This window comes from Tetranychus urticae, chromosome 1 (assembly GCF_039701765.1).
Source record: "Tetranychus urticae isolate SD_2017Ah chromosome 1, NJAU_TeUrti_SD_1.0, whole genome shotgun sequence".
NCBI classification, from domain to species: Eukaryota; Metazoa; Arthropoda; class Arachnida; order Trombidiformes; family Tetranychidae; genus Tetranychus; species Tetranychus urticae.
The window spans coordinates 6,795,027-6,818,536 of NC_142958.1; the positions used below are offsets into that span (position 1 = coordinate 6,795,027).

At 32.4% G+C, this 23,510-nt stretch overlaps 4 protein-coding genes and 1 long non-coding RNA gene across 11 annotated transcripts; 3 read left to right on the plus strand and 2 right to left on the minus strand.

The window, feature by feature from the left end:
- Positions 1–37: 37 nt before the first annotated feature.
- Positions 38–1,743, minus strand: LOC112539403 (uncharacterized). The gene is made up of 2 exons (XR_003083240.2): positions 1,105–1,743; positions 38–1,020 (listed from the first exon to the last, which is right to left on the minus strand). It is a non-coding gene; the product is annotated as an uncharacterized LOC112539403 (long non-coding RNA).
- A 737-nt stretch (positions 1,744–2,480) lies between these two features.
- Positions 2,481–14,926, plus strand: LOC107367304 (uncharacterized). Of its 6 annotated transcripts, XM_015934995.3 has the most exons (6): positions 2,481–2,602; positions 2,864–3,191; positions 3,283–3,466; positions 3,778–3,965; positions 10,961–11,308; positions 11,395–14,926. In XM_015934995.3, exons 5-6 carry the CDS (start codon positions 10,966–10,968, stop codon positions 14,103–14,105), a joined length of 3,054 nt encoding a protein of 1,017 aa, XP_015790481.1. In that variant the 5' UTR covers positions 2,481–2,602; positions 2,864–3,191; positions 3,283–3,466; positions 3,778–3,965; positions 10,961–10,965; the 3' UTR covers positions 14,106–14,926. The 6 variants fall into 6 exon arrangements, with proteins under 6 accessions (XP_015790481.1, XP_089126605.1, XP_089126604.1 ...); XM_089270479.1 differs by having other exon boundaries at positions 3,283–3,965; XM_089270480.1 differs by lacking the exon at positions 2,481–2,602 and having other exon boundaries at positions 2,724–3,191.
- On the plus strand, positions 14,926–18,278 carry Agps (alkyldihydroxyacetonephosphate synthase). Its single transcript, XM_015934996.3, has 6 exons — positions 14,926–15,381; positions 15,581–15,764; positions 15,921–16,767; positions 17,175–17,314; positions 17,436–17,555; positions 17,691–18,278. The coding sequence occupies exons 1-6, from the start codon at positions 15,134–15,136 to the stop codon at positions 18,129–18,131; spliced, it is 1,980 nt and encodes a 659-aa protein (XP_015790482.1). The 5' UTR covers positions 14,926–15,133; the 3' UTR covers positions 18,132–18,278.
- A 1,732-nt stretch (positions 18,279–20,010) lies between these two features.
- LOC107367366 (uncharacterized) lies at positions 20,011–20,810 on the plus strand. 2 transcript variants are annotated; one of them, XM_015935066.3, is made up of 4 exons: positions 20,011–20,101; positions 20,161–20,230; positions 20,328–20,525; positions 20,615–20,810. In XM_015935066.3, the coding sequence occupies exons 1-4, from the start codon at positions 20,081–20,083 to the stop codon at positions 20,641–20,643; spliced, it is 318 nt and encodes a 105-aa protein (XP_015790552.2). In that variant the 5' UTR covers positions 20,011–20,080; the 3' UTR covers positions 20,644–20,810. The 2 variants fall into 2 exon arrangements, with proteins under 2 accessions (XP_015790552.2, XP_015790553.2); XM_015935067.3 differs by having other exon boundaries at positions 20,591–20,770.
- Positions 20,798–23,330, minus strand: Cpsf73 (cleavage and polyadenylation specificity factor 73). Its single transcript, XM_015935065.3, has 2 exons — positions 22,760–23,330; positions 20,798–22,678 (listed from the first exon to the last, which is right to left on the minus strand). The coding sequence occupies exons 1-2, from the start codon at positions 23,073–23,075 to the stop codon at positions 20,892–20,894; spliced, it is 2,103 nt and encodes a 700-aa protein (XP_015790551.2). The 5' UTR covers positions 23,076–23,330; the 3' UTR covers positions 20,798–20,891.
- Between the last annotated feature and the right edge of the window lie 180 nt (positions 23,331–23,510).

Genomic DNA, 23,510 nt, shown 5'->3' on the forward strand with positions numbered 1-23,510 from the left:
GAAGTATTGAAACAGGGAAAATCAGTGGGACACAATGTTAACTAGAAACGGAATTAACGTTTGTCATGATTTAATGTTTCTGTTGACATTTACATTCTTTTCAAGTGTATCTCGTGTTGTAATAATGTTACTATGTGTGATTGATTGAATGTTGATTAACTAATCAAAAAAAAATGGTAACAATGGACAGATAAATAGGATGAATTATAAACATATCACATTCAAAGATTCATTGAATGACACTTACATGGTTAGACTAAAAATAAGTCCATGCTAGCTGATTAGTGATAGTTAAGTTTCAAGTGAGTGATCATCATTGATCACCAATAAAATGATCAGGTGAACGTCAAAAGTATAATCAAACATCTTCAAGTTATCTGATTTATAACCACTATAACGTTCACGTGAGTGCAACATCGACAAAAATTACAATTGAATTGAGATTAATATATGTTGCTATGGTTTAATTATTTTCATGCATCCGGAGAGATTTCATATGATTGTGAGTAAAATCACAAATCTTAATGAAGTTCAATGGAGGCAATGCAAATTAACCATTGAGCAATGGATTGGTAGCTTCATTGGGATGATGTTTCCACCAATTATCATGTCATTACTCGTCTTTGCCACATTTATTCAACCGACTATTACGTAAAGAAGGTTTAATCATCAATATTTTCCAACTGAACCAACGGAAATTAAATAGCATTGCTTCCGATTGTACTCTTTGTGTGTCTTTGATAGGTAAACTGGTTGCTCACTAATGCTTTAGATTGTCAGTTTGTCTGGTTATCTCGTTATTCACTGTCTTGATTGTTCAGCTTGTCCGTAAGCAAATTATTCAACTGTTTAAACCTCATTTATATTATAACCATTATTTCCGTTTTTAAATGCCGTCTTCTCCTGTCTTGATGGATCCTGGTGTTGATGATGTCGATCTAATTATCCAATGTAAATAGGAACTTCTTGCATTTCTGGTTTCTTTGGTTAACCCAATTAGATGATACCCAGTTTGGCTTGCTATTAATGAATGAAATAAGTAAATAAAGTAAACCTGTTAGTCAATTTTGTGCAACAGTTAAGAATATTATAATATAATTTTACCTTTTTTCTGACGTTCAAGTTCTTTGTCATCTAAATATTAGATTTGTGTGCATTTTCAAACCATTAATTGCAATACATAATAATTCCAAGTTAGCTTAAGATCCAGATTGGTAGATAATATTGAGTAAGCAGTTAACAGCATTATAAAACTCAGTACTTTCGCGATAATATCATCTTGTTATACAATTGGAGGTAATAAAATTGAGTACACAGTTAATCCAATCAGATGGCATGTGAATGGCATTGGAAATCAGTACCATAGAGTAAGATACACAAATTGAAGGAATGTGTGTCTATCTGAATCACCATGTTTGAAACAAAACACAAGCATAGATATGCCAGCACAAATCATGAGATCATCTATACGATATAAAAATTTCCCGATTATTTGGAATCAACGATTGCACAAACAGATGGAAATCATCTTTGCCTTTCATTGTCGTATTCATCAGTTTTGCCATTGAGGGAAGCAAAAATCCGAACCAAGCAATAGTCACGTTCACCAATTTTCATTCAGAATCATCAAATTCAAAGCTTATTGAATTAATAATTTATTAATAATCAATGAGTTTTCATTCATTTGTTTAGTAACTCGAAGGCGCCACCGAGTCTTGAAGAGTTTGTTGCTGCAATTTATTTCAGTAGTGTGTAGTGCTATCTTTCGGTAGATAAAACAATTTTTCCTTGCTTAGTGCAATATTGATTCAACAGATGGAGGATTAACTGCGAAAAATTTCTGTCAACATTTAAAACTTTCAGGCTGAAGTTTTAAGGCGTTTCAGTTGAGTTTCACTTCGATCACCAATAAAAAGTAAGTGAAAATTAAATGTAACTTGATAAAAAGCTTTTAGTTCAATCTTTGATTATGATAAACACCATTTAGATGTAAAGTGAATTGTTGAAATTGAGTTTGAATCAATTGGTCATGGTTAAGGTTGAAAATTCAATCATAAGTTGAATGAAATCTCAATTCTACAAAAAATTGAAAATCTCTCAATCAAGTCAAACAAATTATTGTAGTTAACTTAAAAACTAAGGGTCAACAATTAATTATAAACTGTTTTTGTCTAAACAATTTGCTGGCAGAAAGATTTTGCTCAGAGCAATTCTGGTATGAAATGTTGATGTAATTGAAACATTAAACTAAAAATAGACTAAAAAATTTGTTTCAAACTGTAAACATGATTTTTTTTCAACATTTCATGCAAAACTTGAGATTAATCAAGACTATAACAAGACATTGAGTTTAATCTTGAGGCTATTTCAACTAGGAAATAAACTGCTTTCATTGAATTGATTAATTTGAATGAATAATCTGAAAATTGAAAGAGCAAAAAATAAAAGTCTTTATATTGAAGGCATCAAAGAAATGGAAAGGCAATGTTTATGTAAGGAAAACTTGTTGCGCTTTTGATGGTCACAGGAATCATTTTTAATTCACAGTTAATCGTTTAAGGTGTGAATCGAAGTGGAACCTGACATGGAATTGAACACACAGGTAAGTAAAATTATCTAACATTACAGACATTTGTAAATATAACCGAGAAGAAACCTGTTCCGTCTTGTTTTGAAAGTGACGCTAGGTTGAGCTTCACAGCTGATGCTTTTACGGTACATTTTTTATACCATAACGATGTAAACCAGAGACAAATGCTATTTTCATAATTGATTCAACCCAACCAATTTAATATTCATTACTGATTGATAATTACAAACTAAAATATGCAACATTGTCTAATCATTTCGTCTCTTTTTCCAGATTAAAGCTCTAGAGAAGCCAATAAGCGTCAACTAACCCTAGTGTTACAAGTAACGTTTCAATGGTTAGCAAGTTACCAACCTTTTGATTTGTTTTTCCTATTATTATTGGTTATTACCCATATCTAACCTGATATTTCCGATAATTTGTGAGAAGTTTAATGAAAGCGGTAAATGATTAACATACCAGTTGACGTTTTAAGTGAAACATTTTAGGACAAACTCAATTTCCGAGGTTGTTATATTCAGCAACTACAGCAAGCTGGAGGAGATTTACCAAACCAGTTTACTTTATTTCAAGAAACCTTAATCTTGACTGGAAAAGAACTGTAAGTTACCCGAAATATATAAAAACTACTCATCAATATTTTTAATATTTATTAATATCTTTTCTGTTTCTTTTCTGTTTCTATATTTCAGTGTCTAGAAGAAGCTGCACACATTTCATCTGGATGCAAGAGTCGACACACAAGTGAAAAGCAAGAGGAAAAGGACAAATATTAGATGGTCTATGCTCTACATGGAATATGTTTAATGAACGGAAGTAAAGTTTAGATTCCATGGTTAACTATACAATTGAAGCAAGCAGAGAAAAAAAGACAAGGTAAAAGATTGGAAAAAAAAGGGGAACGTTGAGAGAGTCCAACTAGTTTCTCTCCTTCTTCTTGAGATTACTTGCTAAACAACTTTCCTACCTGATGTAGTCAATTGATTTAAGTTTCACAAACCATCAACATCGCCATCAACCTCACCATCAACTTCACCACCACCACCATCAAGCATCAAGCATCATCACCATTACCATCATCCTTTTCAACATCACCTTAGCTATTTACAGTATTTTGTTTTTTGTTTTTGTTTCTTGTTCTCTTTTATTTTTCTTGCCTTCTTACCTTTCCTAACCATGTCATAAAGCTGTGCGTGTGTAACTCTGTAACCAAATCAAGGAAATACCAATTTTGATTTACCAAATTCACTGGTTTCATTTGGATGGCATGTTTCTCTGTGTCAACCTGTGTTCATCTCTCATCTCATTTTAACTGGATATTTATCAAAAAAGGATTTTGTGTATGACTCCATCATCGACATCACCAGTCTCTTTGGTAATAATATCATTTGTTTATTACAATTCACTGGGTTATCTAAATCTCCTTAAAAACAGACTTGATCTCACATTTTTGACGTTTTTCACTTGCTTTGCTTGCTTACTTTCCAGCCAAAAACTTCATCCGGGAAGTGGGCAAGGTTGTCCTAAAAAAAGATTTGTATTGATTGTCTGGTTGAGACAAGGTAGTCCAGTTAGACAAAAAGTAGAAGCCAAACTGTCCAAAATGCGATGGACAGTTACTTTGTTTTCAGCTGATAGCTTTCATTTGTTTTTTTTGTTGTATATTTATAAATATGTACAGACTAAACACACAACCAACCAATTACCATACCAAACTAGCCATTTCAATTGCAAGGCAAAAACTTGATTAAACTTATATTGTCCTTATTTTGACTTTTCAACAATTCAATGTTGATCAAGTCAATTGACAAGGTTTTGCTTGTCAAAAAAATCTTCATTATCAGTTGAGCATTTAATGTTTTCATGAATTGATCCTTTACCAAGATGACCTTTCAATTTTCAGAGTAGCTTTTGTTTTTTTATTGCTATCCTTTATGCAAATTAATCAGTTTATTTAGTTCATTTTGATAACCAATCAATTGCACATTTACAATATTTATTAATAATTTCAATTGAAAAACAAGTTAAACTTCAATATTGACTTATTTTCAAAGTTCATGTTTAATAGAAGTTTAATCTGATTTTTTCTTCTTCTTCCCCTTTACTCTCTTCATTACTGATCAAAGTAAATTAGTTAATGAAAGTTTGTCACTTTATTAAATTGAGACTGATAATTAACGTTAAGGAAAAATGGAACAGACTTGAGTTTCAATTTTTTCAGCGCAAAACTGAAAGACGACAAGATGAATCTTGTGTGCACTTTGTGTACAATTTAGCCATCAATGAATTAAGCTTTTTCTTGATTCTCCTTCAGAAATATCTTCATTTCAAGATTCAGTATCAGTTGAAATCGATGAAGATAACCTAGTTTACCTTTTTGTTTGTCCGTTCAATTCATTGTTGAACCTTTTTTTGCTGCTTACTCAATCTCGTATCATCACTCTTTTTGTTGTATTATATTTCAATTGAAGTATAATACAAGAAGCAACAAAACGCAACCAAAAAAAGATATTACACTTTTCAAATGGCTATCTTTTGATTTACTGTTTACATCTAATCATGATATAAATAACGTACTTGAAACTGAGAAACAACAAAAAAGACAGATTATCCTTGAAATTTGTTGAAAGGATTTGGTGAGAATGAAAAGATGAAAATGAAGACAAAGAAAATTGATGAAAATATCTTTCCAACTGTCCCTCATTCAATTGCAGGACAAGCTTAAAAGGTTGATGTGCCTTGGTCCATCCATCAGGTTGACATCAACATGACAACTTTCACTCAAATCTTTTTTTTCTGGTTACCTTCTTCATCCTCTCACCATCCTTGTCATAAAGCTACTTATGACAAGAAACGCAAAAGAAGCGCAAAAAACAATATCGCCTCCACAACCATTAGCTCATTGTTTTTACCTTTTATGTGACAATACCTGTACATCAAACCTTGCCATGTCCATAACTACACATCAACCTTGCCATCTCCTTTTAAGTTCATTACCAATGAATCAAAATTGAATCCTTGCATTTGTTCATTTTAATAACCATTCTAGACTTGAATTACTTCTTCCCTCGTGAAAGTTAATTAATAATAATTATCTTTACAACTGGCCTAATCAAATGAAACCTTTTTCTTGACAAACTCAACTTTCCCAGACAAACCCTTAATTGTGGTCAGTCCTATGGTTAAGGCCTAACATTGACTTGTCAACACTCAACACTAACATTAATTGTTCCCAGCCCGTCAAACCATTACATAGCTTTACATCATTAGTTAAACCCAAATTGCTCATAAACATCTTTCAATTTCAAGTCAAGAGTTGGAAATTAAATTTTGGACAAAATTGTTAACAAATATAGACAGTTGAGCAAATTGAAACAATTGTTATTTAACATGCAAATATCCTGAGTTACCCTCAGGTTATCAAGAAGTTAATCGTGATAATCAATCAAATACATTTTAACCATTCTTTTGATTATCAACCTTTTATATCCTTTTTGAAGTATAGCAATGTTTCAAAGACTAATCCAATTGCAATGAAACAAAAGTCAGATTAACGTTGATTACATTTGAAACGATTAAACATTTGAATGAAACTCTACAAATTACAACAATTGAAATTCATTTTAATAAATTGTTTCAGTAGCCTCACCCAAGCAAACAACAGGAGAAACAAATGATTGTGATCAATCCAGCCAATCTTTCCGATTCAATCTCCACTTGATTTAACATTTATCTATCTTTCCCTCACCCAGACCCACCTTGAAAATTTTTGGTAGTCAAGCCGGTTATCATCAGGTCACTAAACCCCTTTACCCGAACCAACGAGAAAAACAAAACAAAACAAAAAAATGCTATTCAAGGCCTTTAACTCTCATAATAGTTTTGTTTTTTGAAAAATCATCCATTGACTACAATTGAACGCCGGTGAAACTTGAATCTCAACATTTTCTTTCAAGATTTCATTACGACTTTCAGGTCAAAATCAACTGTCCAAGCTTTAAATAATTTACCCAAAAATCTTAAATTTACATTTCAAAAGGTTTACCATCTTTTGATTAATCGCTGGACTCATCTTTAGATTCATCTTTAGCTTCATCTTTAGGTTCATCTTAAGATTCATTTTGTCTTGTTTGCACGACTTTCAGGTCAATATCAATTTTAAATTGAATTTACTGTTCAATTAAGCCTTTCTGTTTACCCAATCAGTTTAACATTAACATAACAATTTAATTTTTGTATTTACTTTTCAATTGTGTGCTCAATGGTTGACCAGTTAATATATTAACATTCATTTTTATATCAACTCATCAAAATGTCATTTTTGCCCTTTCATTTACCTATTATAAACTGAAGCACATTTATTTACCAAACAACAATCATCACTCTGATTGCTAACAATAACATTTATATCCATCACCATTATTGACTGTTAACTTGCAATTTTTCAGCCTTCATTGTAATCATCATAATCATCATCATTATTACCATCATTATTTAAAGACCCAAATGATGGACACAATTTACAGGCATATTCAAGCTATTTAAAGTAATTATTAGAGACTTATTTAAACTAATCATTTAACAACAATTGAAAGAAATGTTTACCCAAAATGATAGTTAAATTGTTTTATTGATATTCAATTTTAATCATCAATTGAATCCTTTCATCGTCACTTGAAGAGTTATCATTTCAATTTTGAAAATGTTCACTTTACAAACAAAAAAAGATGTTTCAGGATAAAACCTGGGAATCTTTAAATTTAGTATTTCAACTGTTAACAATCAAGTTGATTGTTACTAGATTAACCGATTTATTTCTGTAAATTGTTGCCATTTGGGAAAATATATCAAACTATTCAGGATAAGTTGAAAATCTTTGAAAATCTGTTGAGAAAATCTTTGAATGGAGAAAAAAGTAAACTGAAAATGTTGAAAGCAACAGTTAATGATGAAAAATTAAGGAAATGATTTACTTTGATTTGTAAGATAATCATTTGTGTATTTGGTTCACATTGGAAACCTTTATGTTGATTGTTGTAACAATACAAATGATAGATATTTTAAAGATCATTTCATCAAGTTAACCATGAAAACCATGAAAACTATCATCACCATCATCATCATAATTATGATTGTCTATTGTCTTTCAGTATGAGATTTTACACTTTTATTCATCTTTTTTGTTCACACAACATGTTTTGAAACATTTTCACTCATCTTTTCACTTAGCTTTTCACATCCAAAGCTTCAATTTTTTGCTTCTTTTTCCATTCTTTTTCAATTCTTTTTCACCATTTTTACATTTCATATTTTTCCCTGTATTTACTCTGTTTCATGATGGAAAAAAGGCAAACATGATGATGACTCGAAAAACATTTCCATTTGTTATTTATACATCAAAAATGTTCTCCTTCTTTTTGCTTCATCTTCACTTTTCATTTCATTGTGTTCATCATTCTCATGAACACAATGGTGAATGATCACGAAAAAGAAACGATGAAAATGATTCAACAATTGAGTAAAGCCTCACCTTGTTGATTGAACAATTTCAAATTTCATGTCAATCTGTTCCTATTGTTATCACCATCATTAATGTATCAAAACCATTACCTTTATCATCAACCAAAATTACTTTTATTTTTTTCTTCTTCTTCCCTCAAATTATTCAATATATTCAATGGTTAGCAAAGATTGTAACAAATCCAAGTTAAACACACACACACACACACCTTAATCAACCTTCAAAGTTGTCCTCAAAATTTAATCGTAAAAACCAATTTAACAAATTACATTTGATCGTTAAACCTCAATTTAACCTTAAACTGTAATCCTAAAACCAGACCATCGATGGCTTCAAAAATAGCATTCAATTTGTCAACAGAAACATTTCAATCAACAGATTGTTGCACCAAAATTGTTTCAAAATTTTGCATAACAAACTAATCATCTGATGCGTAAATTATTGTTGTTATAACGTTTACAGGTTTAAAAGGTAGACTGTTTAATGTTCACCTTGATCGGCTCATTGACTTATATGTATATTACAAACAAAACATGGATGATGATCATAATTATGTTTATCACAAGTGATGCAGATAGAGTGTCTGGTTGTGCACAAAAAAAACTGGTAACCTTACCAGCTTCGTGAGTATCTCTTGTAAAATAAGACTCAAGGCAACAGTCAACTTTAACCCTAAAAAAGCTATTGATTAGTTGACTTTGCGACAAAAAAATAAGATTGTCATCATTTTAGCACAACTTCACTGTCACTCTTGACTAGCCTGATACCGATATTGAGATAATGGTGCAAAAAAAAACGCTCAACGGAAGCAAATTGTCATTGTCAAAATACAGTTATCCAAGTTTGCTTGACAAGTTGAAATAATTATCTTTCCTACTTTTACCTGTAACCTGTCTTCATCATTTTAAGGAATATTTTTTTCCTCTTTTTCCAATTGTCAATGTTGAGCTGTTATTTTTTTCAAGATCATCAACTGTTTCATGATGACCTAGCCATGATATGATGAACATGATTGTTGTAGAGATTATCTTTCAAAGCATTTTCATCTGCTTTTGCTACCTTTTAATCAATCCTTAATCAACCTTAATCTGACCCTTTAATGGTAACAAATTGATTCACTTTTTTTTGCTGCCTTCTAAACCTTTATTTATGGTTTACCTTTTTCCCCTTTAACCTTAATGTCTTGCAATTATTGTTGCTTTATTTGACTATAATTAGCTAATTAAAATGTTGACCATTACAAGATATTTCTGTGAAATGAAATAATCATTTCATTGATTTACTTCAACTTGATTATCACTGTGAAAATTGATAATTTATATCATTTAACTTGCTTTTTCATGATTTTTTATCTTCAACATCAGTTTCACTTCAATCAATATTACGGTTCAACTGTTATTAATTGCTTCACCAACTTATTATTATCAACATTTTGCTGTTTATTTTTTCTCTCTTCTTGCAATTTCCAAAAAATTTAATTTTCCATTCATTTGGGTTGAAAGTTAATTGTTGACAGTTAATAAGAGAGTGTCAAATTGTATCGCCAGTAATTGTTTTAAATATGAACACCAGCCTGAATATTCATTTTAATATTTACTCTCCTGCCTTAGTCAATCAATTAACTCAACTGGCTTTCAACTGATTAAAGAAACAGTTTGAATATTCAACAATTCAAAGTATCGATTGAGAAGGAAACCCAAAAAAATGAAATCCAATCAGGTTAACCAGTTTCAAGATGAATTATATCAACATCATAGAGGTTTTTTTGATTACAGGGTAACAGCTATTGTTGTTGATATACAAACGTTTTGTATTGTTTAGGTTTACCAGGTTTTTAATCATGATTTATCATGATCATGTTGTAACATTTGAATGTTAAACAATTTTGAATATTTAATGTTGAGACTCGGAAATGAGATTTTAAATGTGAGTTGATAAAAAAGCTGGTTAACCTGGTTGACCAGATCGTCAACATCGTGATCAGTTGATTGTTGAAAGTTGATTACTGACTATGTTTTGCTTTGCTAATTCACCTTTTTTTTGCACCTTCATAACCATATAATTGAGCTTTAATTGATTGTAATATTTTTCAATCTTTCACACACATTGCATGCTTATAACGGTTCACATTTTATTTTAAAATTTTAATTGTTTTACCTTCTTAAACAATTATTAGATGATTTACTTGAATTTTTAATTTTCAATTTTTCTTTTCACCAAAAAAGTAGGAAAATCTTGTTTCTGGTCAACATAATCGCTGAATTTCATGGCAAGATTTGTAAATATTAAGATGTCTGGAAGTTGAAACGAGTTTCAATGGTTTAATTGTTATTTTGCCATCAAATTATTGTTTCATTAATCTTAATGATTAATCATTTGATTTGATGTTGTTTCGGTCAATTACATTGTATCATTAGAATGATCAAGAAACCTTATTTTGATTGATCACTTGTTTAGCTGCTTTACTGGATTTAGATGAATCCTTGTAAAATTAATATATCCTAATATTGGATGCAAGCTTTTTTACCTGATTAAATTTGATTGTAAAGAAGAGCAATCAAAAAAGGTCAAATTATATCCGTTTTATATTGTATTTCATCTTATTGATCTGATTCATTTTATGGTACCAGTTGTTAACATCATTAATTTGATACAATCAAATTGATCTCATTTCAACATTATTTGTTTACAATATATAATTAGCTTTAATTTGACCATCAATCCAATTTTATGTATTACTTTATCCCAACATAATCACGTCTTTTAATCATGTCTTAATCATGCCCCTAATCAATAGTTAATTTTGTCAGAAATATTAATTTTCTTCTTTTTCTATTTTCTATTTTCAGAGTTTATGGATATTTCGTGGAAATCATGGGTTACCCTATTAATCACCTTTGTCCTTTGGACAGTTAGCTTTAGTCAACTTGCTGTATCAACTACAATCAAGGAATGTAAACCCTACACTCGATCATCTCCAATCCAGATAATTGGAGATGATTCAGATATTTATCTAACCAGTTTACTGGATGTCCATGAATCCTCTGACCAAGGTATTTATGGATGTGGTCAGATCAAAGAGAAATCGATAATAATTTTTGAATCAATGAGATGGTTAATATCATTGATTAATAAAGACAATGGATATCTCAATGGATATCCTATTAAATCATCTCTTATTCCTGGTATCAAATTGGGTAAGTTGTTGGGGAAAATAGCAAATTTACTTTGGTTCTAATTTTGTTTTCTTTTTTTCCCACTTTTCTGGTTTCTTTTACAACAGGGATGAGAGTTTATGATACCTGTAATCATGAGGAATTAGCAACCAATTATGTTACCAAAATTTATCCAGTTTTGGAGAGAGGATCAGATAATTGTTTAGACGATGCTCCGATTGATCTTAACTCGCTATCGCTCATTGATATGGTTGGTGTTTCCAAGGATCACCGGATCATGGCTTTGACTCGTCACTATCATTTACCAATTGTACTACTTAACCTTAACCTTTTCATTCCACCTGAAATGATTGCGGAAACTCTAACTCAAGCCATTGGTGATTTAAAATGGACTCAAGTTGCCATCCTTCATTCAATCGATGAACATTCACTTCAAACGTTGAAACTCTTGGGTCAAGCCTCTCTTAAAGATAACTTTTGCCTTACAATGGTTTCTGGTTTACCCAATCCGAATCTCTTTGAAACTCATGATGATCCTCGCACTTCATCAACAAAAGACGAATCTCTAAGCTACTTAGGAATAATTAAAACGATGGTCTCTTCAATTCCTGAAAATGTACCCATTTTGATTATTGCAAATGAACCTTCAGTTAAACATTTATTTACCATTATGGCAGCCAATCTTGAAATTGTATCTCGACACCAATTTTTATTCACATCTTTACCAGATCCTCAGCTGTTGCTTCCCTTTCACAACAAATCCGTCAATTTTTTCACTCTTTCACCTTATCCAGGAACAATTGAACCTTTCGAAAATTATTGGAAATTAATTAAAAACTCGAGAATCTCTAATGAATACACTTGGCTTGATGAATACTTGTTGAAAGTGAAAAACAAACAATCGTTGCCTTTTAATCAAAGTGAATCACCATTGGCAATGCTTTGGCGTGCCTATCAAGTCACACCAATGATCCATACATTGTTCATCTTGGTTCAAGGGCTTCGAGCTGCATGGTTCAACAAATGTAAAGGTGAACCCGGCCTGTGTCCAGCTTTAACTCAAATGTCTCGTAAAGAATTTGAAACTGTTTATTTGGGTGATTTACGGGTTGAAGATAAAACGTTTCGAGAATTGCGAGAGATTCGGTTAGGTCGATCAAAGGAGCCCATGACTGGAGATTGGATACATTTGGCCATTACCAAGTTACACTTCAACTATCCTGTTGAAATACGTTATTCACATATGATTGCTTATGATTCGGCAACTGGTAAACGGCAAGTTATTGATCCACATGTAATTTACCGACCCTCACCATGTCCATCATCTGGCTGTCAAGGATGCATCAAAATACGTCAATCACGCCTGGTTCCATCAGACAATTCATCATCTTCAACCTCATCTTCTTCTTCTTCATTTTTATCACCTTCACCCCCAGCATCAACCTTAGATTCATCCGGATCAACATCTTTCACACGTTTTGAAATTCTTAAAGGTGATTCCGTCAATTACACATCTATTGATTCAGAATGTTATGCTCGATGTGCTTGGGAATCGGATCATTCATCTCATGCTCATCGCTTAGGATCATCCGGTTATGATGAGACAACCTCCAATTGGGATACCCGATTTGAAGCAATTAATATACCCGCAGGATGGTATTTAACTTTAGCCGTTATCTCAGCCTTAGGAGTAATCATTATAATCATGGGAGCCCTTTATTTCCGCCTTTTATTCCCAGCCACTTCGGGTACAACCATGCTTGGTTATCTTACCCTGGTTGGAGTTATCATGTTATTCTGTGTAAATTTTGCATATCTCATTCCTTCATCATTCACTGTTTGTGTTCTCCGTCGTCTTGGAATGCCTTTTGGTTATTCAATCATCTTGGCTTCTCTACTGGTCAAGGTTCTCAATATACGTCGTTACAGTACTCTAGGTGACACTGGATCTGCCAAACAACTGCGTCTTTCCACTCCAATGCGAGTTCTTATGGTTGCCCTATTATTACTTAGCTTGCAAATATTAATCACTGGTATCTGGTTATTCATTATCCCACCGAAACCCAATCTTGACTTGAATACCTGTTCATGGCCAGCATCAAACAGTAACCTAATAAGAACCGAATCATTAATCTCTTTGGTCTATCTTATTATACTTACTTTAATGACACTCATTTTCTCACTTTTCACCTGGAATAATGTTGAAAACTATCGTGAACCTCGTTGGATAGCTTCAACTTGTCTGTTGATTGCTCTCATCTGGTCAACCTGGATTCTAGCAGCAAGTTATTCACCTTTATTTCAATCACACAGCAATTTAACCATAGTCTGTGCCAATCTTCTTTCCGCTTTGGTCATTTTAATGTGCCTCTATGTTCGTAAGCTCAAAATATACCTTAGAGTGCCCATGAAAACAAAAACAGGAGCTTCTGGAAGAACCTCGTCACAATTAGGTCTTCATAACTCATCATTTTCTGGCTCCTATTATGGTACATTACCTAAAAACCAGAAAATGGCCATTTCTCTGTTTAATGGTGGAGCCACAAATGGTGGAAGAACGTCTGGTGCATCGGGTTACCTTCGATCTGGTTCTAGACGATCAACCCTGTCAACCTCATTCTTTATCCCATGGAGTCCAATTTTCAAGGGTCGCTTTGGTGATAATGGAACTGGTGATCATCATTCCGATGACGGTCAAAGCTCTTGTGCCTCAACATCGGGTTCAATTCAAGTACAAGCAGAAGATCTTTATCCAATGGATGTTTATGAAGATGCTGATGCAGTTCAACAGTATCATTATTATTCAACTCATCAGTAATCAATACATACTTAAAAGCAAATTATCATTTTAATCATTTCTCAAAAAAAAACTAAACCAAAAGACCAATCTAGACGTCATTTAGAGAGATTAAAGAAGAAGCAAATCAAATGTTGATCCTCTTTTCATCAGGGAAAATTAAGTCATTCTATGCCATTATTAAATCGTAATTTTCTTGTGATGAAAATTTTTTATCCATTCAACCTGAATGGATACTAAATGGGATGACATTGTTGTTAATTTTGTATATTTACAACTTTCCAGTTGAAATCAAAAATGATCCAAAACTCAAGTTTTTTTTATTGGTTAAGGAAATGATTTAAATTTGCTTCTTCTAGGCCATTTTCCCATTTTCATCTCAACTTCATTGTTCAATTCAAGTCATGCAATTACAAAATTTTCCCTTTCATCACCCTTCGAGTTAAATCATTTTCCTTTCAATTTATCACCATTTTCATTTTACGTTCAACCCTTTTTAATTTTACTCTTTATGGTCTCTTTTTGTTTCTCTGGGCTTTCGGAGTAAATTGAAAATAACAAAATAAATCGATACAAAAGTCCGCTATTTCAGTCAATTGAACAAACCAATGTTTACTGGAAATGTTCATCAAAATGACAAAAACAAAATGTTGCAATATTAATTGTAAATGTAAAATTAAATCTAATGTCTCTGTGAATCAAACAAATTTGACTAACAGATTGCAAATATGCTTGTTATTATAATAAAAATCATGCTCATAGACCTTACAACCAACAATAAATTACAACTCTCACCGCGCACACCCAAATAATAAATAATAAACAATAATAAATGTAATGAATTTTCTCTCTCTCTCTTTTTTTCTTTCAGTCTCTCACTCTCTGTCTATTTCTTGTTTCTTTCGTATTTCATTTTATCTTCTTCCTTTATTTTGTTCGGTTCTTTTCTTTCAATTCTTGTTTTCATTCATTATCATCTTCATCATCATCCCCCTCATCAACCAGTCTTCAAATGTTTTAACATCGGTTTTACTTTAACAGTATCAAGCATGTCTACAGCTAAAGAACGGTTAACAGCAATTTCGGGCCATGTTAACTGTAATAGTAAATCCTATGGATCATCATCACAGACCAGTCCTGAATTAGAGTCACCACAACCTTTAATCAAGTCGCCGTCTTCCTCATCCTCTTCATTATCATCACATTCAATCGCCACTAATAACTCCATCCAGTTAGAAAAGTCGAAACCAATACCAGGAAAAGATACCAATGAAAACGGTTCATTGCCCTACAAGAGGTAAAAATTTGTTTTTCCCCTTTTTTTACCTTACTTAAAATCTAATTGTTTTTAAACATGATTGCAATTTAAACTCAATGCTGTTTATCAATTTCGACTACTTCAATTAATTAAATTTCCTTTGTTTCACCATTTTTATTCAATTGGCTTAGATTTCTTTTCTTACTATCTTTTTATTTTTCAATCCTCTATTCTGTAGACATAAATTACTCAAGTGGAATGGCTGGGGCTACAAGGACTCTGGATTCACAGTTGATCCAAATTGTCATGATATTACCTTTACTGGGGATCGTTATAAAATCGGTAACAGGAAGCTTCCATTGTTCAAGAAATGGGTTGAGTCAACATTGTCTGTTGATCTTAGCAATAAATTGACAAGCCAGGTTTGTTTATTTCTCCCTCTTACCTCTTAAGTCTTGCTATTAATAGTAAAATAGACCAGATGTGCTGTCGTTTTCCTATTGATTCACAATCCTATCTCATTCGGTCATCTCGAGTATCTAATTGTGTGTTCATTTTTCCCTACCTGTGATTCATAGTGTCAACCTGATATAGAAAATATTGCCAAACCCATAATTAACGAATCTTTCATGAAAGATGTTAAATTCATTAATATAAAGACTTCTTTTGATCCGGAGGATCGTTTATTCCGTTCCCATGGACATTGTCTCCATGAAATTTTCAAACTTCGAGAAAAAGGGACCTTAGAAAGAATACCAGATCTAGTTGTTTGGCCTAGAAATCACGATGATGTTGTTAAACTGGTTCGTGTAGCCGATAAAAATGATGTTGTCATTATACCCTATGGAGGAGGAACTAGTGTCTCTGGTGCTTTGGAGTGTCCGATTAACGAGAAGAGAATGATCGTCTCTTTAGATACGTCTAAAATGAATAAGATTCTTTGGATTGATCATATTAATTTAACTGCTCATGCTGAAGCTGGAATTATTGGTCAAGATTTGGAAGCACAATTGGCAAAATATAATTTATGTACCGGTCATGAGCCTGATTCATTTGAGTTCAGTTCTCTTGGAGGTTGGGTGGCTACTCGAGCTTCTGGTATGAAGAAAAATGTTTATGGGAACATTGAAGATTTACTTATCCATGTTAGGATGGTTTCTTCTATTGGAACTATAGAGAAAAACTGTAATGTACCAAGAATCTCATCTGGACCTGACATTCATCACATTATATTGGGCTCAGAGGGTACTTTAGGAGTCATTACAGAAGTAACTCTTAAGGTGAGACCTTTGCCTGAATGTAAAAGGTACAATTCAATTGTGTTTCCATGTTTTGAAGATGGCTATAAATTCATGAGAGAAGTTGCCCGACAACGGCTAAAGCCTGCTTCTGTTCGTTTAATGGACAATCAACAATTTATTTTTGGTGAGTTGGTGAACAAGAACCCATCCAAGTTCAAAGTTTACATTTATTTATCTGGTTTGCTTTATTTAGTCAAGTCAAATGCTTTCAATAGCCCAATATTTATAATCCTTTCCCAATCACCTAATCCTTTTCCTCTGATGTACATTATGCCATTAATTTTCCCAGATCAATAAATTCAAAGCTTATGGAAATTGTGTCAGGCAAACACTTTTTGTTGCTTAAACCCATAATAATCAGCTAACAGTTTCCGATTAACTCTCTACATGAGGTAGTCTGAAGCTACAATAATGCCGAGTTTCACACAAACTTTATTATAAGGAATTTTGTAGTGCATTTGATAATTTGTTGCGAGTCAATCTTATAACAAAAAAAACTTTGCTTTTCTAATTAACTCTTTTTTTGCACAGGTCAAGCATTGAAACCTGAAGCAGATTCAATATGGATTTCAATGAAAAATTTTTTCAAAAAATTGTACATAACCAAACTGAAAGGCTTTCGAGTCGATGAAATGTGCGTGGCTACCATTTTAATGGAGGGTACTATCGAGGTACGTTTATGTGTTTATTTTCAATTACCAAGATAAAAATGTAATAATTTTGTGACAACTTCAGTACAAATATATTCAAAATATATTAAATTGGTTAACATTTCTTTATCATCCCAATTAGGAGGTTGAAACTCTGGAGAATAAATTATTAGATATATCAGCATCAAATAATGGCCTGGCTGCTGGCGAAGAAAATGGTAAAACTGGTTACATGTTAACCTTTGTTATTGCATACATCAGGGTTTGTAAATATACTATTTCACAGTAATTTAACATGATGGAAAAATGATTGTATTTATTTCCGTTTCTCAGATCCTTGTTTTATTTAATCTTATTGAGCTTTTTGTTTTACTTTGTCCCCTTATAACTAACACAGGATATCGGCCTTGATTATGGTGTTGTTGCCGAGTCTTTTGAAACATCCGTTCCTTGGGATAGATGTCTGGATGTTTGTAACAATGTAAAAGATTGTATTACTCGTCAAGTGAAAAAGTATGGAATCAAAAAGCCCGCTTTAATTACTTGTCGCATCACTCAAACATATGATTGTGGAGCATGTGTTTATTTTTATTTTGCCTTCAACTATCTGGAAGGTGTAACTGGAGATCCTGTTGACATTTATCATGCCATTGAGAATGCAGCCCGAGATGAGATTATCGCTTGTGGTGGAAGTATTTCACATCACCATGGAGTGGGAAAGGTCCGTAAAAAGTGGCTACGTGAGACAGTTTCCGATACAGGTTTAGGAGTGATGAAAGCAATCAAAAATTATGTGGATCCAAATAATGTTTTTGCCAATGGAAACCTGATGAGCTGAATTGTGCCTCTATAAACTAATACTTTAATCTTTTGACTTTTTTGTTTGTATTTGATAGTATGAACCATAATTTCTTAATTACACCTAGACTTGTCGTAACATTGTGACCAAGAAAATATATAATATAAAAGCGAAATTATTCATGAACTGATTGCAATTTTGAAAAATATTCAACCACAATTTATAATATCTTGAAGAAGGTGGAAAAATATGAATCATTTTAGTAAATAGCTAAGAGTTCGTTGAAAAAATCTGGTGCCTCAACTGTACAAAAGGAGACCTAAATTTTCAAATTTGAACCCAATTGTTAACAAGAGAAACCTTTCAATTGTAAAAATGAACTCAATTTTATTCCCTTGCAATCAACAAAGGGTTAACTTTAAACTCGAACGAGAAAGCTCGCTTAAAGAAAGGTTTTTCATCTCAAGACGAATCTTATCAATTTCACATAAGCTAAAGATTTTAATTTTTGGATTTTTTTTTACCGATCGTTATTTCATCAAGAATTCATATCTTTCCGATGCATTGAATGTACATAATAAAATCTAATCTAGTCAGAGAATGATGACTGTAGGTGCTAACATTCACGAAATACTGAGGCTCAAAGTTTTTAGCCAATGGCCAAAATTAAGAGAACTGGCAATGAATTGAAAAAAGTGCACAATTGTTGATGTGTACCAACTATTTTTATCGACGATAAGTTTCAGCTCTAACTCTTACGGCCACTCGAAGCCACAAGTTTAACCGAAAATCGCACTGAAATCCAATTTTTTGCAATTACTCCTTTAGCCTAAAGACTTTCAAGCAAATAAATTAACTAATAACAAATTAAAATTTGTATGATCACGGTTTTGTATCGATTTTGGTAATTTTTGTGTTTTTAATGAACACCTAATAAAACAAAATTATCGACAAATATTTCAATTTCAAACCTCAAATTTTCAAAAAAACTACTAATGAAAGTATTAAGAATGACTTACCTTGATTGGGTTTCAAGCTTTCACAAAATGAACTGGTTAACCAAAGAAAAAACAGAAAATTTTACAAATAAATCAGAGACTTAATCATAACTGTTCACAATTTGTAAAGACAATGACGAAAAGTGATGAATTATGAGACAATTTCGAGACATCGAAAGCTTTCCATTAAATGTTATTGTATTACAGGCAAGTTGAAGGTGAATATAAGCATTTATCAAATTACTTTTGTTTTCAAAAATCTGAATAAACCTTGATTAGATCGATTGGTTTACATGTAGAAATTAATAAGATGCTGTTTTTTGTAATCAACAGATTATACTTTCTTTTGTGTGTTTATTCAGAATATCATTTGATGATCATTTTGTTTTCAGCTACATTTGGTGATTAGGTTTACACCAAGAATCCAACTGTTTGTTGATTGTTTCTTCAAAGGCAAACGAAAGACGCAACAATATTGACCTTATTTCATCATGTAATGAGAAGACTGAACAGTAATCTGGAAAAAATTTATTCATCAAATATGTTATCCAATCGTAATGATGGCCTTGTAGGAACAAATGAGACTTGAATCTCAATGTGAAGTCAAATTATCGGATAATCCTGGATATGGTAAAACTCAGCATGATTTTAGGAATCATTTTCACTTTTTTCTATTGTTAAGCCCAATTTTTCGGTAGTTGATGACATCTTAGGCTAAACTGTTTGAAAGTAATTTTAACCAATTGTCCATCATTCATGGTGAGTGGTCAAAGAATGGGTGAAACATGATAAATGAACAAAACAATGGGTAAAGGACAATTGGACTGGCAAGAAAATGAAGATGTTTACAAACCTTGTTTTGCTTTTCATTTTTCATATATAAAAGGCAATTTAAACAGTCAACTCTTCATCATAATCATAATCTACTCCAAACAGTCAACATCAAAATTTATATTCAATCAATTGTTAACCAAACACTATCAATTCATCATGATGTTCAAAGCTCCATTGGTAAGTGAGGTAAATCTTGTAAACATTTTCACTAACATTAATGTTTACATCAATTTCAGTTTGTTTTAGCTTTCATTCTCGCTGTTGGTTTGGTTGTTGGACAAAAAGGTGGCTTCAAATCGGATCGATGTAAGTACATTTCATGTTTAAAATTGAATCTCTTTTGATTTGTTTTTATTTCTTTAAACATGTTTTGTGTTCAAACTTTAATTTCAATCACTTGCAGACATACAACAACAACAATATCCATACTATTCGGGCAAAACATCACCTTATATGGTTCAATCTCCAATGAATCAATATCGATACCCTTATGCTCCACCATTAAGTCCAATTGAACAACGAAGAGCTCAACTATTGATGAGAAATATTGGTGGTTATGATGATGATTCCAGATACTCTCAATACAGTGTCGATAATTACGGTAAGACAGTTTATGACTGATTTGAGAAAATTCATTGAAACCTAAATTTTAATTTACTTAATTAGATCCTTAATTTTGATTTATTACAGAGAGCGGATCCTATCCTTATTACGGATGAAATAACTGTCAACAGCTTACTATTGACTTTCAATCCATTGGATACAACATTTGATTACGTTGATTGCTAATTCTTAATTTCATTACATTGTTTGTCTTATCTTATTATTTTGTACCTGTGAAACATGTTAACAAATAAATTTTGACACTTTCAATTTCTATACAAAATTGTTTATTACTTTTAAATTACAAAATGAAGTATGTGTGGGAGAAATGGAGATCTAACGGTGAAAACAATTAGAGTAGTCATCAGCTAATTGTTGCTGCAGCTGGGCAGCCAAATAATCTGTTAAGCATGGTCCTTACTTTATCATTTTCACATGAAATAATTTCTTTCCTGGTTAAAGAGACTTTAGTTAATGAACCATCTACCATAAATGAATAAACTTCATCGTCCGCTGCATATCTTTCTTGTCCATTACTTGACTCAGGTTGCATGTTTTCCAATGAAAACATCTCTTTGATTGCATCCATTAGGAAATTCTGATTTGGACCTGATTTTTTATCGTCATTTTTTACTTCATCTGAGCTTTTCTTGGGTGTGGAATGTTTGACCAATAAGGCGATTAAAGCATCACAATACATGTCATGTACTGGGCTAGCAACCCAATCTAGTGTAATTACATTTGTTTCACCATTGTGCATCAGTTTAATGTGATCAAATAATTTAATTGCTTTGGTGTTGTTTGCACTTTCGACTATTTCCCATTTGAACTGACTAAGGATCGTAGTTAATTCGAAAAAATTTCCATTAAAATGTAAACTTAAGCGTTGATTAACAATACTTTTGTTGAGATCAGTATACTTGTGCAAATCGGATGGATCGAAAAGGTGATAATTGAAGTTTCTTTTAACAAGAATACCAGAAAGCTGTTTACCAGGATGAGGCTGCTCTTTCGCGATAGTGCCCATAACTTTGGCAATTTTCTCTCCGCGAAAATATAGCTTGACTCCAACGGTGTTTGGTGGATTATGCACAGCTGGTGGAGATGGTTCGTCTTCGTAGTCACGAATCAACGCCGATTTTAATCTTTGCATCTCTGTCGCTTCGCCATGGACGAGAATAATGTGAGGAGGGCGAAGAGCACGAATGAATTCACTTGTTTGGTTGAAATCGGGATGAGCAGAGAATGAAATATATTCAATTTGACAGTTTCTTGGGATTTTTTGGCCATTCATAGTTGTTATTTCTTGTGGCTCTGAAAGAATTTGCTTTGCAAGTGTTCCTTCAACACAATAACCAGCAATAATACAAGTATTACGAGAGTCGGAACACCAAGTTTCAAATAGTTCTCTCGATAATCCACTCTGAAGCATACCTGGAGTAGCCATAACAACACAAGGACCGACATCCTCAAAGTGGTCAATCGATTTGAGATTTGAGATGTGTTTAAAAACAAAGGGATTATTGATACCAATTTGACGACGAATTCTTTCGTTCATTGCATGAATGTAGGTTTGATAAACAGCCATACATTTTTTGGCTAATGATGAAGCGTAGTAAATAGGTATACTCTGGAGTTCTGGATGAAGTGCCCAATATTCATCAAGAATAAGCAATAACTCTTGAGCTCGACCAAGAGCAAAAGCAGGAATCAAACATCTACCACCTCGTGTTACAGTGTCATGAACAACACTTGTAAATCGATTTTCTCTCTGTTCTCTGTTTTCATGAATATGCGTTCCATAAGTAGATTCGATGATAAGGACATCAGGACGAACAGCAGGTATTTCAGCTGACATTAAATGTCTGTCTTCTTGACGAGAGTAATCGCCAGTATACAAAACTTTCACTCCAGCAATTTCTATCATGAACATAGCAGCACCTAAAACATGTCCAGCATTATAACACCAAAAACGGATTCCATTTATTTCCTTTTCTTCGTGAAAGTTAATGACATCAATTTTATCCATTGACGCTTCTAAATCAGCTTCATTGTATAACATTTGGTCATTGGAAATATTTGATACTTTGATACAATCAGCCAGTAGCCAACGATAAATAGCTTTAGTAGCATGAGTCATGTAGCATTTCCCTGTAACATTGAGACAAAAAGACATTTATTACATAAAATGTTCCTTAAATAATAATTTTTCGATTAAATCTGGAAACTAACCTTTGAAAGCTTTCTTCGTTAAAAACCATGGAAGAGCTCCACAATGGTCAAGATGAAAATGTGAAATCAAGAGTAAATCAAGCTGCTCGGCTTCAATAAGATCAACGTAGGGAAGCGCATTGATTCCGTTCAAACCAGGATGTATTCCACAATCAAGAAGAATTTTTTTGTCTTTGAATTCAAGCAGAACACAGCTTCTACCTACTTCTTGACCAGCACCTAAAGGGCGAATTGTAAGAATATCATTTTCCCCATCCGGAGTTGTTATTTCTTTAACCACAACTTCTTCAGTCCGATCACTTCTAGATTTCTTCATATTATATGAAAAATTTGGTGAGATAGTGTTTACAAAATTTTAAGCAAATGTTGTTGACAGATGAACACAGCACTTTAAAATGATAGATCTTTGTTGTAGATAAATGACAGAGGCATGTATGACAATCTGCTCATGAACATCAACTAAAGAAAGGATTTTATTTATTTTTCACTCAAAAAAATCAAACCATAAACAAGATAATTAGCTAAAATAAATAAAACAAATAAAAAACAGAGCTACAAGTTAACATCTACAGCTGGAAACCAACTTTTGTCTTTACAAAAATCACGTTGATGGCAACGAAACATCGATACTATCGGACTAGCAATTATTTTTATGCGATTCAAAAACTTAATTTTTTGAATTAAAATCACAATATAATCATAAAAAATAAATACTAACAATTTATCGCAATATACATCATCAATAGCATTA